At 40.6% G+C, this 17,845-nt stretch overlaps 1 protein-coding gene across 2 annotated transcripts in view; it reads right to left on the bottom strand.

Annotated features, from left to right (window-relative positions):
* LOC117002782 (connector enhancer of kinase suppressor of ras 2-like) overlaps nucleotides 1–17,845 on the bottom strand; it is a 165,259-nt gene that overhangs the window by 103,278 nt on the left and 44,136 nt on the right. For both annotated transcript variants that reach the window (XM_033072191.2, XM_033072192.2), the window contains one exon: nucleotides 3,412–3,575. In XM_033072191.2, the coding sequence (XP_032928082.1) occupies nucleotides 3,412–3,575 (164 nt within the window). The remainder of the gene's footprint in view (nucleotides 1–3,411; nucleotides 3,576–17,845) is intronic.

Here is a 17,845-nt window from a genome sequence, read left to right as displayed (position 1 = left end):
ACACTTCTATACCACCATACTGCATGGGAGGTTTGAATACTCTTATTATTCCCTTTTCACATTTCTTATATTTTTTTTCTTTCCCACTGCAAGTCATCTTCCAGTGTGGAATCTTTTCTAGCCAGGATTCTCATAAGAATTTCCTATCTGAATTCAGCTTGCTTTCAAAAGAAAAGTGGATGTAAAAATCATGTCAAGGGCTCATGCACAACATAACAAACCCTCCCTGCCTTTAATAATCTGCATTTGGAGTCTGGCTGATGGATGGTTTGGGAATGGGAATAAAAACCAGGAGTTTCCTCCTTTGGTTTTAATTTCTTCTTGCACTTAGAACTTCCTTTATAGGAAGAGTTCTCCAGTGTGTGCATCCCTGGAACAGCAGCCAAGGCACCACAGAACAGCATGGAAATATTCATTTCACACAAAATCCAACTGAAACAATCTCAAAAGGCAGCTAGAGCAAATTTTAAATTCTCCTGACAGAGAAGGGCACTAAATTTCACTTCCAACATTTCACAAATTCCTAAAAATTTAGAGCTAGAATTCCAGACCTGCCATTTTAATATCAGAATGAAAAGAGTACACGAGGTAAAGGAAGAACAAACACAAAACTCCCCAAAGAATTATTCTCATGCACAAGGGACTGAGGAACAGCACCCCACCCAAACCCCACCAAAACCCCACCAAAATCCCATTTCCCATCCCACCCAGGCCAGTGGCCCTTGGAAAAGGCACATCCCAGAGCATCCCAAGGCTCAGCCCAATCCCCCTGGGTAAACTCCTGCCCAGTGGCAATTCCTGACACCCCTGAGCTTTGCTGGGAGATTCCTGCAGCCCCTGGAGCTGCTCCTGCTGCCAGCACTGCCCAGCCCACCCTGCTGGGATGGATTTGCAGGTCCTGCCTGGGAGAAATGGGTCATGGAACTCAGGCACTGCCCACTGCCAACCAGAAATCAATCCAGAAATCCATGCATGGAAAAAAACCAATTCTCATTGACATGGCCCAGGCAGGGTAAAAGCAGGGCAGGGATGGGGACAGGGACAGCAGAACTATCCCAAATCCCTGTCCCAAATCCATCTGGGACTGGAAGAGCCCAGGATGAACAGGACAAACTGCTGATGGTGCCTCCCCTGCACAGGATTTTAAGACCAGACTGTTGGAATTGGTGCTGCCCTGCTCTTTTCTCCCATTAAAAAATGTTGAAAATAAAATGCAAGTATTTATATTTATGAATCTACAAGCAGAGTTTGTGCTGATCACTCTGTCCATACTTCCAACTTATAGAGTACATTAAAGTATTGATTCCTGACTGCCTGGGACTCTTTTACCTGCCCATAAACTGTATTAAATTTGCTTGTTATGTAATTCAGGGAATCAGAGGCAAAATTATGTGTTCCTTAAGCCATTCTGATTTCAATAATTTCCTATATGCCAACTCCTGTTTAGTGGCATAAATAAAATATCAGTGAGCAATTCCAAGTCACAATTTTTTCTGGTCACTTGGCCAGCAGTCAGATGTTAGTGCAACAATCTATTAATTTTTCAAGAGTTAGCACAGAATAAGAATACAATTGTGATATTTTAGAAATGCATTTCAGCTCATAAAGGCAGCACCAGCTCTCCTCTCATTCAATTATTGCCATTATTTAAAATAATTAAAGTGAGATTCTTAATAATGCTTTTTGATTACATGGATCCAAATCCTAATAAATGAGTACAGATTTAAAATAGATATCATACTGAGTCTGGGAAAACTTTTCTGTGATCCTGCAAGGATTGAAGAAGATGTACAGAGAGCCAAGGAGAAATGTCAGAAGCAGGAGAACACCCCCAGGAGCAGAGCTGCAGGCAGCAGACTCACTCAGCAGAAAGCACAAGGAACAGGCAGGGACAGAAACATTTAGAAGCAGGGAAAAAAAGAGATAAAGGCATTTTAGAGTCAGTGAGAGAAAGGAAGGGAAAGGGCTGAAAGGCAGAAGGTAAAATAAATGATACCAGGAGCTGGAAAATCCCCATCTTGCTTCAAAAGGAAAAGTCAGGTCATGAGACAGCACAGGGAGAGCTGCACTATTGACCAGCAGCTAGAGGCACATTCTCTGTGCTTAAAAAGAAACAAAAATCCCAAAGAAAGAGCCAGCAGGGTCCTCCTCGGGGGCACTCTTGACTGCAGGGAGATTTTTCCAGAGGAAAATTCTGGGGGTGCTGCTCTGTGCAGGGTCCAGGCTCTGCTGGGCTGTGCTGGCTCCCTTGTGTGGGAAAACCAAGGAGAAAACCAAGGAAGAAAACAGGGAAAAACTGGGAATTTGGTTCTGGTGTTCCCAAAAGGTCCTGGTGTTGGGTTCTGCAGCACACTCCTGCCCCAGAGCATTTCCCTGCCCTGAGTTATTTCATTTGGAGGGGCAGACATCAAGGCACACTGAGGGTATTTTGTCATTCCAGGTACAGGAAAGAAGATGATGACTAATAAGAGGTATTTAAAATTTTTTATTCCCCCAGACCTCACTTCTTTTCTATCCTGCTTCTTAGTGCCAGTTTCCCTCTTGGAAACAATTTCTCTTTATTGAATTCTCACAAGATAACCCAGTTATTAAAAAGCAGAACTCCTGATAAAGAAGTAAAATACTATGATTGTCATGTGTAATTTACCTATCTAATTTTGTGTTTTAATGTTTTCAATATTCTTTCACCTGTCCATCTACATGAACAGAAGTTATTTTGTCTTTACAATTAAGTTAATGCACCACATTTTATTAGCTGGTTGGAATAAAACAGCAAAGGAAAAAAGAATTTTTTAATATCAAATACTTTGTTAAGAAGTTAACTGAATTAGAAACCCAGTAATTAGTAATATGAACAAATAATGTTTTTCCAAATGCTGGCAGGTTGCTAAAAATCCCCAAACTCAACTTTTTGCTGACACACGTGTATGTAGCTCAGATAAAGTCAATTTTACCACTCCAGTCTCATCTTAAAGCTCATTTTAAACAATCTTCCAGTCTAATTAGCATTACCTTCTGGCTGTTTAGGACCATCCTTGTGAGTGCTGGCATGGTTAAACCACTCAGGTCTCCTTGGTTCAGCGCAGTGTGGCAAATGTCAGTGAAATACGAGGGCATATGGCACATAATTACAGAACCATATGGATGCCAGGAGTCACAGTCAACAGCTTTGAATGCAGGACCAAGAAAGTCAGAGGAAAAGCAATCAAAGACCATCACACACAATCATTCCATGGATAAATAAAGTTTCTGTGCAGCTGAGAGGAGCCAGGACATGTCTGTCCTTTATTGACGCAAAGCCACAGCGGCTGCTTGAGCATTTTGAGATTCCTGTAGGGGAATCTCTACTTTATTTGTAGTTTGGTCTGTAAGTTTATAAATGCTGAGTGAGGTGAGTGAGGCATCACTTACCAATGCACAGAGCAGATCCACTGCTTCCAGGATCAGCTCCTGGTGGCCAATGCGAGTCACCCCCAGCTCCTCCAGCTCCTGGTGCGTGATGTGCAGCAGCTGCTCCCCGCTGATCTTCTCCCTCTCAAAGTTTTTGATGTATTGTTGGAGGCAATCATCCAGGCCTGGTTAGAAAAGGCAACAGCACAGATTCAGAGAGAAGGGAAAAACCCAAACAAACAGTTCTGTAGCTCACAAATGCAGAATTTATTGGGAATGCAAGCGTGCTTTTCTGGGGCTATTATAGAAAATGTGCAATGAAAATTATAATTTAACCCACACATCCAGCACATGCTGCTAAAGAGAGAAGTTTATATTACTGGTGTTATTTTCAACATTCTTAAACATTTTAATTGTAATTCTAAACCTTCATGGAGATGAGGGAAGGACAAAGTAGCACAGAGAGTGACATTATAAAAAACCTTTTTCTCCTGATGTCACAAAGAACTAAATATAAGTTTATCTTATGATTAGGAACAAATTCTTCCTGTAACTCTTCCAGGGCTCTTCAAGGTCATGGAGTTTGGCTGTCCCTGATCAGGAAAAGTTTTTCAGGCTCACAAACTCTGCTACACCCACTGCCAATTCTCACCCCAGATTATCCAGATTTCTGAATCCAAACAACACAAAAATGGTTTTGTTACAACACCTCCAACTAAGAATACAATTTTACCCATGCACAAGGAATTGTTCCATTTCACCCTGAAACTTGAGAGCCTGAGAACAACAGACTATTTTGTGTCTTAGACCAGAGAAGAAGCTGATTAATGACACTGAAAGATTTTTTTTTCTTTCTCCAAATCTGTTTCTGAACCACACCTGCCTTGAATTTCCAGCCAGAAGAACGAGTTGAGCACAGGGATCTACTGCTGAAAGTCTCTCAGAGCCTACAGGGTACATGAGCTCTCTCAGAGGTCCCCCAAGGTCTGTCAGATCCAACAGAAACCTGATGTGCACATGATTTTCCAGAGACCTACAAAATTCACCTTCAATAACTTCATCTACCAAGCAAAGTAAACCACTGATTCTCAGTTATTTGCCCTGCAGTGATGCAAGTAAATCCAAGATCCATAAAATGACAGAGATCCAGAAACCACAGAAATTACCAACTAGAGCATTTATGACACATATAATATGAAATATATATTTCTTTGAAATAGAATTTCTGCACACAGCCATTATCAAATGGACATCGAGTTTGCAGAGCATCTGAGAAAAAGATTTGAGACATTGTGTGGGAGTGCTGGGTGCCACCACCTCACACCCCAAATAACACAGTTCAGCTGGGACAAAAGGGCTGGGATGACACCAGGATGGAATTAAACACAACACAGTGTTTGTCCTCAGCCCACAAGTACAAGGGGATACCTTGCAGTTTCATTTAATTAACTCCTCTTTCAACATGATCCAATTATGTACTCTGCAAACTGATAGTTCTAAGTTATGTTATAGATAAAGCTCATTTACCAAGTAAATGCACAGCTTTATATTCACTTACACCTATGTCCCATACAAAGCGAGTACAGTGATAAAAATGTCATATTTTATGGTGTAATTCAGAAGTATGAGGTCGTTTGGGGGATTTTTAAAGCTCAGATCAGCAACCTGTAACTAATACCTAAACCTTTTCTCTATTCTAGAATGGTCTGCAAATAGGAAACAACTTCTCTGCATCTGTTCATTATTTTTAATGATCTCAGGAATGGTTTTACATAAGTATAGTTCAGTTCAATTGGCTGAGAACTGGTCACTGCAAATTCTCTGTTTATTATTTAACATTTTGAACCCCAAGCTGTTGCACATTTCTGTTCCCTCTTGCTCAAGAACAATTATTAAAACCATTTTAGAGCAAAAATTCCAAACAGATTTGCTTTTAGTGGACATAGCCCCAAAACTCAGAAAAAACCACAAAGCTGCTACTAAACATTAAATTATTTTCAACAAAATCAAATTAATTAAAAAATTTAGAACCAGTGGCCATAACAAGCATTTGTAGCATTCAGAGAGATTGAGGGAAACCCAACTGAATGTGCCATGCTGTGAGAAGTGTGCAGCCAGATGTATTAAACCTGCCTTTGTGCCAAGGAGAATGTATGACAGCAGAGCAAAAACTCAAATTTGTATTATTTGTGCTGCTCTGTAATAGCTCCCCAGGGCACCTTTACAAGACATTTACTTACTGGTGCAAACAGTGTGGCAGTTGACAAGAAAATATAGAAATATATCATTAAAGGGCCAGGCTGTCTCACAGAATGACAGCACTTAATAAATACACACACACAAAAAAAGAGATTTCCCCACTGCTCTCTGCTTTTCTGTCTCTCTGGGAGCCAGGTGCTGAAATGTGAAACATTCCAAAGCAGGAATTCAGCATCAGGAAATTCTTCTTTATTGTCAGGGCTCCAATTGTTTTTACATGAAAATATCCAAATGAAATCAGAAAGGAACAAAATACAAAAATACAGAGTGAGCTCGTGTTGACTCACCCAAACCAAATGAAATATTTATTTCCTCAAGCCACTCAGGTCTCATTAGTGCTCCTAAAGCATTTTCCCCCAGTATCATTTCTGTTTACAGCTAAGTTTTAAAGCAGTTCAGATTCATAACCACAAAGAAGGAAGGGGCCTTAGCTCTGCTTAGATGTAGGTAAATAAAATTAACCCTCTATTCCCAAGATACACAACATCAGTGTCAGGCAAGAAACAGAAATTTGCAGCTCTCTTGCTGCACATTCTTGTTTTATTTGTGCACATCTTATAACTAACCAACATCTCCTTCAGAGTGCAACAAAATGATAGAAGGAAAATTGTTTAAATGTGGATGTTTTACTTTAAAGTCAAGGCTTAAAAGCCAACTCGTGATGAGAAAATTGCTGTTGGAGAGTGGAGAATTTTTGTTTCACCAGCCCAGCTGGGCTTAAGGAGTTAACTCACTTAAAAAAAAAAAAAATCAATGAAAGTTGAAGACATTTACTAATCTCTCAGTGTTATTTGAGAGGACAATCCAAGAAAAAGGAGTTATCCATCAGCCCAAGTGCTGCCTGAGTCAGCTGGGAAGCAGCTCTGGCTGAACATTGCTTTAAAAGCTGTAAAAACCTTCTGCTCAGAAAATGTAGGGGGAAATCAGGGGAAACATCCCATAAACCACATCCACCTGGAAACTCTGACATTTTCCTGGTGTTTGGTTGGATTCCATGATCTCAGAGGTCTTTTCCAGCCTCAAAAATTCTATGATTCCATATTGTCTCTTTCCATTTTTAAATTAAAACAAAAATTCATATTGAATCCACATGGGCTAGGAAAACTTGATCTCCATTTTCATATTCATATTTATTCTCCATGTTCAGAAGAAAAGGAAGCAATTCTGGCATGGTGACTGCAAACTGTGATTTTGCAAATAGAGTGTCTAAAGCCAAAGTCAAGGAAACGTGAATAAAAAGGAGATAAAAAATAGAAAATTGTTAGGGAGAAAGGGCAGGAAGAGAAGAGCCAGTCAGCTTGAAAATGTTTATTTTTAGAAATGTATAATTAAGGAAAAAAGAATAATCAAAACAGCAAAACAAAGCAAAACCTTAAAAATATCTCTAAATCAGATTTAGGTAGTAACTCAGAGCAAACATTACAAAAGAGAGGTCACATATTGTGAGCAATGAGTTTCACTGAAATTAAAATGAATCTTCCCATCATTGTAAACAAATGGCAGGTTTGGTTTCCATAAAAACACAAACATTGCTGCCATGTTATGTAAACATCTGCGCCTTCCCCTCTGCACTGGACAGAGATATTGAAAATATCACCATTATAAAATGACTATAAATGAGTGAAGGGAAGCCCAAGTTGGCTTTTATGCAGGAATGGTGCAGCCAGAGCAGCTCTCACAGAACTGCAGGAGCAATAACTCTGTCAAATGTGATCAATCCCAGAAAATATTTCCAAGTTTAAAATCTGTAATTTCCAATTTTTCATTGCTCTCCCCATATCTTACATGCATTTCTTCACTTCTCCTTCTTCCTGTATTTTAACAGATTTTTGCAATTTATTGGGAACTACACTGGTTTTGTAATCTCTCCTAAAAAATTCCTGCCCCAATGATGGCTTGTTGCTGCTCCATGGGAATTCCCAGGGGAAAATCTGGCTGGAAGAGCAAACCCTGGCTGTGAAAAGAGGGGTCACAGGTCCTGACAGAGGAGGGGATGCAAAACCAACCCCCCTATAGGAAAATGTTTTTAGGTTTTAGGGTGAAAAAGAAGGAAATCAGCTCACTGCCCACTCCTGGCTTCAGCACTGCTGCAAGAGGGTGAGAGCCCACTGGGAAAATCTCTCTGATTAGGGTCTGACAAAGTATTCAATGTTTTTTTCCTGATTAAAACCATATTTAGAAATTGAAAACACACAGAACAACACTAAAGCCCCAGTTGTACAATAAAGAGTCTGAGGTAGAAGTGTCTGTGGGACCTGGATCCAAAGGACAAAAGCTGAGTCGATGGGATGATCTGTTTGCTCAGAAGAATTGCACTTTGGCATGCCAAGACAAATTAATAACCCATTAATGTGCCTCATTTGACTAATAAAAGCTGTAAAACAACACTGTCTCTGCTCTTGCAGAAGGGTGACTTGTGAAAAATCAACAGATGGAAGTGAAACAGGGCCAAACACCAATTTTCAAATGCTGTTGTGCTGTTGTTTCTGGACTCCCAAGTCCAGAAAATCAGCTCTTCACTCATAGGAAATATAAAATCTCTCACTAATGTGCTGGAAATCCTCTGATTAATTGGGGAAGGCAGCATGAACTTCTACTTCTGTCACAAACTTCAGTTTATATATGCAGATCTGCTTAAATATATCCAGCATTTAACAACATCCACAGGCTCAGTCCAAGTCTACTTTTTACAGAAAGCAAAAAAAAGTTGGGTTTGGTGTTTTTTTTCAAGAACAAGGGATATTTGCCATATAAAGCAATATTTAGCTAGCTAGAAAGATCTGGAAGGAATTGACTGGTTGGCTGAGAGAATTCATGCCTTTTCCTAAATGTAATTTTATTGAATACACACAATCAATTCAGCCATGTTGTTGATCAAAACCCCTTTGATTTATTACCCTGGGCTCAGGCACAGTGGAGCCTTTCCAATTCTTATGTAACTTGTGACAAGGAAAATCATCAGGTGGATATTTTTGCCAGTGACGTTCAAAAGCTTTTGAAGAATTATTCAGCCCAAATAAAGAAAAAGCATAATCCATGTTCACACTAAGCTGACTCTCAAATACCAGCTATTTGTTCTTAAGCTTTTCAGGAGGAAAAAAAATCAAAACTATTTAGAGCATCAAGAAAAAAGGATCTTCATAAGAAAGAGACAGATGGAACGTGTTTGAAAACACTGTGAAACACCAAGCTTGGAATATTTCAGGCATCAACTTTCCTAAACTTCAGAGTATGTTTGAAATCGAAGTATTTTACATCTTTAAGCCTACATGTCACAAATCTGATCTAGAGAAATACGAGAAATTATTAATATGTAGAGAAATCCAGCTACAACTGGATTACAGAATTTTTTTAAAGCTACAAAATTGCGAGATCCAGCAGAAATTCACCAAAAAAAAAAAAAAAAAAAAAAAAATTCCCAATTATTCTGAAAAGAAAAGAATCCCTCAATTCTGGCTTTATCTGACCTTTGAATGCTTGGCTGTGCTAGTGGAATGTGTTGAAGTGTTGCTTCCCGGCTGAGTTTCCTCTGCGTCACTGCCATATTCACAGCGATACAGATGGATGTTTTAGATGCAAATACAGGCAGACTTGTGCTGCTTGAATTTACAGCTCCTCATCTGCATGAACAGGAACTGGGGCGAGATGAGCACTCTGAATTAATGCTTCCCAGGCACCAATTGATACCAAAAATGTTGGCTTCCATTCCAGGCTGCAGCGTGGGTGGAACCACCCTGGGCAGAAACTTCCACTGGTGTCAGGTCACTGCTCCAGGCTGGGCAGCCCATGAGGTGTTGCCCTTGCTCCATTCTTCTCTCCAGGACCCACAGGAGCACTGGGATCTGCCCTCTGCAGACACTCTCAGCTCCAGGATCCAGCTGTGCTCTCAGCAGCTGGAGCACTTCTGCATTTCTGGCCCTTCATTCCAAGGGCTCCCTGCTCCTCATCCTCCCCATCCTCATCCTGCAGCTGTCCCTGGCTCAGCAGTGCCAGCCACAAGAACCCTCTGCCCCTCTTAGCACACAATTCTGGGGATTTTTCCCCTAAAAAAACCCTGTATAGCTTCAGCTCCCTTCGTTCATTGCCAACTTCCATTTCCCCACATCCCATTTTTTGTCCTTCCAAGCTGCCTCTATTCTTTTATTTTCTGTGTGTGAAAAAGGAGAGCTTGTCAGCTCTGCCTCCTCTGTAACCAGCAGGGAAGCAGATCTGGGAGAGCACAAACTTCCAACCTTGTTCCTCTTCTGTCCCCAGAACAGGTCAGAGCTTCCCTCACAGATCCCACTCACAAAGGGACAAACTCCTCAGGGAATAGAAAAATCCATGGCAAGTTCCTCAGAGCCCTTGTTATTCCTCCTCCAAACCAGGACAAGCATCTCTGTCCCCTCAGCACAGTGCAGACACAGACCAGCCTCCCAAATCCCTCCCCATAAACAGAACCAGTGGGAAATACTCCTTCACCACTGTAACTTCATTATTTTATTTTCAGTATGGCTAAAGCAAGGGGCTTTCCCACAATCTCAGTGCCTGTAAGTCCAAGATCTTTCCAGCAGCAATTTTCCAAGGTAACTGTGTTATCAAGACAAAAGCTGGGCTCAAACCATCAATATTTTAAGAGTTCACAGCAGCTGAGAAGGTTCTGTAAGGGGATGTGTCAGGCAGTATTAATAGCAAACGAACAAACTGCTGAACTAATAAAATTTGATTTAATGATATGCCATCACCCTTAAATTGACATTCATAGATATGAAGTAAATGACTTAATATAGCTCTGCCTTCATTACCTATGAATGAATAATAGGAAGTGAAGCCATTCTAACTTTGTCCTCAATGCTTGACAGGTGGTGTGGAGCTGTGGGATTACCATGGAAGTAACAAACAGCATTTTCAGGAAGCTTGCTGGAGCTAGACCTGACCACAGAGAGGTTTCTGCAAGGGAAGTGTTATGCAGAGAGAATGGATCACACTTTCAGGCCCAAGTGTGTGCTCCTTGCTGCCACATTTCCCAACAATTTAACCTGGAGAAATGTCACTGATGCTGTTACTGACAAACTTCCCATAAAAGTGACAAAACCCAGAAGCATCTTAATTAGCCCTGTGTGCTGATGAAAATCTACATCTTTCCTTGGTCTCATTAATTTTCTCCTTGCAGATAAAACCACAGCCCCCAGTCATTCCTGCAGCATGGATGGGGATGCCCTGCAAGTGCTCACAAGCCTCCAAAGCCTCCAGGTTCACACCTCCCATGTAATAATGAAATTATTCCACATTCCAGAGTGAGCTGAGGACACTGGGACCCTGAATTTGGTACATTTATTTTAAAAGAGAAATGACCCAGTGCAGGGCAAGTGTTTCTATTTCCTGCCCTGGACTGTGTAAACACAGCTTTATTTTTTTGAGACAGAGTTTGATGGGAGTACATCCTGACAGAAGTGCTGGTTCCAGCACAGACATCCTAGAATACACATCAAAATTTAAAAAAACCTTTAGAACCAGCTAAAAAAAAATACAAAACATTTTTGGCACTGTGAATCTATCTAGAAGAATTTTCACGACTATTCTCAAACCAAAATGCAGAATTAGCACAATTAAACTCCTAAATCTCTGTGTGATTTCACAAAAGATCTGTGTCAGAATAATTCAGGCGATAACAAACATCTCTGGGATCAGTAAGAACGGTGAGAAGTAACATCCACCCTTTATACACGAGGGATTGCATTTCCTGGAATGGAGAATTGATGTGAAGGGGTCACATTCCCCATTTTTGCAGCAGTGCCAGAGGTTGGGATGTGCTGTGCCTGGGTGTGAGGGCAGGGCAGAGGAGCTTTCCCAGTTCTCTACCCCAGACTGTTTTTGCAGTAACCATCCACTTGTTGCCATGGATGGCAGGAGGAAAACCCCTCACTGCAACAAAACCAAACAAAAACCCCAAAACCATCAGGAGAAAAGAACAATTCTTAGGCAGAAAGAAAAACATCAGGGAATCAGCATTTCCTTCACTAGAGCCTGAGCACACTGAGCTGAGTTCATTTCAGACACTTTCCATTTTACAAAGGTTAACAAGTCTAATAAGGAAGGAGCAGCATTAACCATGTCTCATCTACAAGCACTGATCTTAAAAGCAAAAGTACAAGAACAAATAAATACAACTGAAAGCTCCTTCCTCCACGCTTCTGAGGATTTATCCACCTTGTGCTCTGCCCAGGAAAGTCTTAATCACAGACTGACCTTCAAAAAACTACTTTAGTATCACACAAAATCAAACAAAACCCTCACACCAAGGAAGTTCTGTACAAGTACTACAGGGATATGCCCCATTTGTCCCTGTCTGAAATGTGAGGAAAAAAATTACTGAAGAGTGAGATAACGAGCCTGTCTGAGCTAATCAATAGAGAGGAAGTAACTTGTCAGGCAAAATTCATGTAATGGCAAGCCAGACATTTAAAGTTCTGCAAAATGAGTCCTGCCCTAAAAGTACCTGTGATCACTTTGCAACAGGGCTGCACATTAAATTCAGCTCATCATCATATCAAACCCCATCCAGGCAGTGTCACAGGTGCCTCAGAACAATGCCTAAAACCCTGAAATTTTCTGATCTACAGCTGCAGAATGTTCTCAGCCAGCCCAGCTCGTGTGGGACAGGCAGAATGCCCAGGTCACATCCTCCCCCACAAACCTGCAAAGATTAGGGGGATAAAGAGCTGACAGAGGAGACTCAAACAAAAAGTGCTGCAGATGTTTCAGTGCCAAAACACATTAATTCTTGTTTCAACCTCACTGACGTATTTTACTAAAAATCCCAGATATCAAAAAACAGCCAAATCCAGCGTAGGGGAGTGAAAAGCCCAAACAAATCAGATTTCTGCTCAACCCAATTCCTTCAGCAGCTTCGAGTCCATGACCTAATTCATGAGTCAGAGTTTAGACACCTGCAAGATGCAAATTCCCAAAGCAGAAGGTGGCCTTGGCAATTCCTCTCACAGCTCTTCACAGAGAGGCCAAAAATCAGATGGCTGCAAGAAATAAAGAAAAGGGGGAGCATTTGATCTTTTCTCAGGGATATTCAGAAGCTTTGGGGATGGCTTCTGCTGGCAACTGCTCAGCAAAGCTGTGGATCAATGGATCTGAGGTTTCACCCACACCTCTCCTGTTTCTTTTTTTCCCCAAGGATGCCACACACAGCACTGCAGCTCCTGTTCATGTCATCCTGTTGACTCTGTGAACCTGAATGATCTTAAATGAGGCTCTTTCCTGAAGCAGTTTGGAGGAATTAGCTCCAGCAATCAGTGGGGAGCTCAGTTAAAAGTCAGGTCTTTGGCAGGAATTGTCAATTAAGGCAATTCCCAAACTAGGAATCCATTTTTTTATCAATACAAACTACACAAAACTTAAAAAAGCAGGCAAATGGGAAGAAATCACAGAGGAAAGACTCCCCAGCCTGCAAATCTTTTCCCCTTCCTTAATTTCCCTGTGTTTATTCCATGTTCCTGTTCCATGTTGATACCAGACAAATGTTTTTTGGTTGTTATTGAACAAAATTAAAACCACAAATTTTTTTTTCAGTTTTCATGCAGTGCCAGATTAAGATAGATTAAGTCTCTGGCTTCAACAACATGATGAATGATATTACTACATCTTAAATCACTATTATGTTGTGTCTTAATTCTGAATTCTAAATGTTTTACTACTTGATCTGGACTTAGTTTATCCAAGATTAAATATTTCTGTGAAGTAACATGAAACAAGCAACAATCTTATCATACCTAAAGAACTATGTAGCCTAAATTCCATGAATAAAATATGATTACAACTCAATGTATAAGAAAAATCCATCCAGCAAAGTAGTAATTCAGTATTAAAATAAAGTAAAAATCAAGTGATTACAAAATATTTCAAAGCCATAGGATGTCACTCACTGGATATGTTTGAAATGAGACTTTTTTAAATGATGATTAAATCTTTGACATGGTAGCATGCAAAAAAGGGACACAGGGCAGCCCAGTGATGGAATTTCCATCTCTCTGACAAGGAAGCACCAGGCTGGAAGAGCTGCAGAGTTCCCAACCACCATTCCCAGTTATTTTTGTGCTCTGCACAGGTAAAGTTAAAGCTTTTCTTTCATGTCACCAGACAAGGAGTAAGAGATACCCAATGTTAATATGTCAGTGTACACACTGTCCATAAACCCTCTAAATAGAGCTGTTGATGAAAAGGTAAATGTAATAACTGTAAAAATACTCTGTTGAGCAGGAGAAATCAATTCTGCATCAGCAGCACAATATGAAATGATGTTTCTGGGGACATTCCCCATGGCTTCTTTTACACTTCCCTCACAGCCACTCCCAGTAAAGCCCCAAAAAGGAAATTTTCCTCTGGTTTATTTTTCATATAAACCAGAGAAGGGAATGTGGAGGACAGGAGAGGTGAGTTGGCTCCTTGAGCTCACTGAGCAGGTGCTTTGTTCTAACAGGATCAAGCAAAGTGTAACAGAAACAATGAGTTCCTGGGAAAGATATTTTATACAAGTTCCTGTATAAAAGAGATGTGATGAGAAAAAAGCAGGAAAATCAAGACTGGGATAATCCTAAAAGGTCAGATGCATGACTCTCATATTTATGAAACATTTTTTCTTGAAATCGTTGCGTGATTAATTTTATCTGAGTTGCCATTTTCCTGAACTTTTAGAAATATCACACGAAACAAAGACAGCCTCATGCTAAGAAATTAAGATATTATTAATTTCTCCATTAAAATGCATTGTGCCACCTATTGCTGCAATTTCTTCTTCCTGGAACACCACTTGGTAAATTAAAATGTAAATCTGGCCGCTTCAATCACTCTCAGCACATATGGAAACACTCAGTGCACCCAGGATCCAAGAGGCTTTCTATCCAACATTTAAATATTAGCAAAAGCAAAAATAAACTTGAAAAGTTCTTCTGTGAGGGTTATAAGAGCTGTAATTTCTAAAGGAAGTGTTGCCATTTATAAGCAAGGATTCCAGCCCTCAGTGCTCAGCAGCTCTGGATGAGCTGGGCTCCTCCCAGGGGTTCTCTGCACTGACCCCCCAAAAAGCAGCAAAGAGCAGATGTAGCTGGGGTGCTGATCCCACAAACACACACAATTCCAGCCCTCCTGATGCCCTAGGATTTTACTTTTATATTTTCCATCTATTTATAATCCTGCAGTTCTTTATTGTAGAACTCCATATCCAGTGTCACTGCTGCTCTCCCATTTTGGGCACACACAACAATTCCTCTCCAGATTGGGAATCAAGGACACCTCCCTGCCTCAGGCCCTGAGAAATGCAAACAAAAGTGATTTGGGGGGAGCAAACTTGGGGTAAATGACTTCATTACCTGAAGCTGTAATTGGAAGATTAACCCCCAATACGCAAATGGACCAAACTTATAAAAGTGTGAAATCCTGTGACCCATCATCAATTTTTTTAGAGTGGGCTCCATCTGCCCCAAATGTCCCTGAAAACCCTTCAGTGAATAGAAATTATTTTATTCCCTTCATTCTGTCTGCCCTCAGTTTTTAGGTACCCAAAAGGCATCACCCAGTGCTGGGAGGATTTTGGGGTGGATTTTGTTTTGCTGGGAGGATTTTGGGGTGGATTTTGCTTTGCTGGGAGGATTTTGGGGTGCTGAGCTGCAGCACCCAGGGGACACCTGGGGTTGGTGGAGGTGGCACTTCCAGCCTGGCTCCAGGGCAGGGATGCTTTCATTGAGGATTTCACTCCTGGCTCCAGTTTCTGCTGGGATTGTGTGGGTTTCCAGCATGGCTCAGGGCAGACCTGGGAGCCAAACATCCCACCCAAAAACAACCCCAAGCTCCAGGCATTCCCAGCCTCAGATCAAAATGCAAAACCAGCACAAGGCAAAGAATTATGGAAATGGATTCACTCGTGTGAAATCATTTCAGGTTGCATTAATCACATTGCAAAGTCTTAATTGGTCTCCTTTAAAAATTAAAGGTTAAGTGCATTATTTCCCTGCAGTGAGCACAAACTATTGATTGCCCTCAATCTCAAAATGAAATCAGTTATTTTATATATTTTACATATATTAAGATTCTCCCTTTTAGAAGCTTTGAAGAGATCTACTTTAGATAAGACATCTCTACCATCACATCCCTCCCTAGTTCATGGCCTCTGTAATTAAGAATTTAAAGGACATCAGAAACAAAAAAAATGTCAATTTTATCTTAAACACAGCAGCTGTTTAAGACTGAATTTGGATTTTTTTCTTTACTATCCTTTTGTCAATAACAAATTACATTCTAAAAGATTGTTTAAGTAACTTGATAATGTAGATGAATTGACAATAGCATTCAATGTTTCTTTTCCCTACAAATATATCAGTGAGACTGGAAAAATTCAAATTATGACCTTTAACACACATCTAACCGTGTTGTTTGCTCCCTGTGAGCAATTTGCAGATTCTAACTCAAAGGAAAAAAAAAAAAAAAATCAGGTGCTTGCAAAAATGCTAAAAGTCATTTACAAAACTTGAACGTCCTTGACTTACTTTAGTCATATTCAGGGACAGAATGAGAAATTAGTATTTCCTCTAGAGGGCTTCAGGATCTGTATTATTTCCCAAGTCAGAGTTACACTGCACTAGTGGGGGTCAGAGAGGCTCCTTGCTGTTCTGATTCCTCCTGCTCTGGGCAAAAATCCTCACACTCAGCAGAGTGCAGAGGTCAGACCCTGATGGTGCCACCAGGATTTGTGTTCTCGCTTCCCAACGCTGCCCTGAGAATCCAGAACTGATGGTTATGTGATTATTTCTACTGGAAATGCTGAAGTTAATTAATTTGCACTTTGTTTTCTTGCAGTTTTGCTCCTTATGAGAGCCAGTATTTTTCTTTAAAGTCTTAGTGCCATACCAATATGAATTCAAAATTTAACAGAACTGTCTCAAGCAATGCCCATATGAAAATTCATATCAAATAATGATGATGGTTATATTATTATTTTTAATTTTTCTCTAAGGTTGCATTGTTATAATCCTGCTAACAAAATTTCAGATGCAGAATTTATATACTAATCTAAAATTTAATTGAAATTCAGGACTTCCAACCTAATCACTTTACATCTCCATGTTTGCCTTTTTTATCTCCATGTCTGCCCCCAGAAATCCTAGGCTCGATCAGCCAAGATATTCTGCTCTACATTGTCATTTTCCTATTTTTGTGCAAAACTCTGTACTTTTATGCCTACCTTACTCTGTTACCTCTCAGCAGCTCCTACTTTTCAGGTGAAATCCTTGACAATTACAGGAAATCTTTTTGATATGTACCTCAAGAATCACTTGGACAACTCTCCCGGGCACAGGGGGGATTTCTGGGGATGTGCAGGGCCAGGAGCTGATCCTGCTGGGTCCCTTCCAACCTGACACATTCTCTGAGTGTTTAATTTCATAACTGAAACAGCTGCCAGCCTGCACAGCTCTCCAAACCAAGCCCATTTTCTTTTAAAATAGAAGTTTAATTAGATTTATCTCCCGTTCGATGTTTGTCAGATAATTGGAATCCGTGGAAATCATAACTGGAACTGAAGTTCCCACCCAAAGATCTCCCCTTCCATGGAAAAGACACAAAGATAGCTGGAATTTATTTTTTTTTTAATGAATTCTGGTGTGATTGTGGAGAGCCCTATCCTTGGTGCCAGCCATTATTTAATACAGGAAGCTCTGCAGCGATGATTTGTGAGAGCGTGGCCTTGATTCAACCACGAGCTGAAGTGCCTGCCTCGCTCCTCTGTAAAATGCTAATCCTCCAATTGATTCCATGGGAATATTCACGATTCAAATCAAGCCTAAGTGCTCTGCTGGAGCCTGGCCAGGCTGAGCCCAGGCTGGCCAAAGCTTTGGAGAGGGTCCCATCCAATTTCACAGATCGAAATTCATGTCTCTGGAAGGACATCCCACTGAAAATTTATACCTCACTTAGAGCCTCCCCATTTTGAAAAATCCCCTACAGGAATTAATGTCTCCCCTGATACTTCCTGCTGCACATGAGTGCCAATTTCCTCAGTAAAGATCATTTTTGGTAGCTCAAATCAAAAATTTTTGTATTACATCTTCCAGAACTGAGCAGTGCACCCCTCTCAATGTTTTTCCACTCTAGGAACTTGTGCTGTGACTTAACACCTGATTGTAAAGAAACTACATTCCTTGCAACCTGCTGG

The sequence above is a fragment of the Catharus ustulatus genome, chromosome 14 (genome assembly GCF_009819885.2).
Source record: "Catharus ustulatus isolate bCatUst1 chromosome 14, bCatUst1.pri.v2, whole genome shotgun sequence".
NCBI classification, from domain to species: domain Eukaryota; kingdom Metazoa; phylum Chordata; class Aves; order Passeriformes; family Turdidae; genus Catharus; species Catharus ustulatus.
Note: the sequence above shows the minus strand (reverse complement) of the source record. Positions and strands in the feature narration are given on the sequence as shown.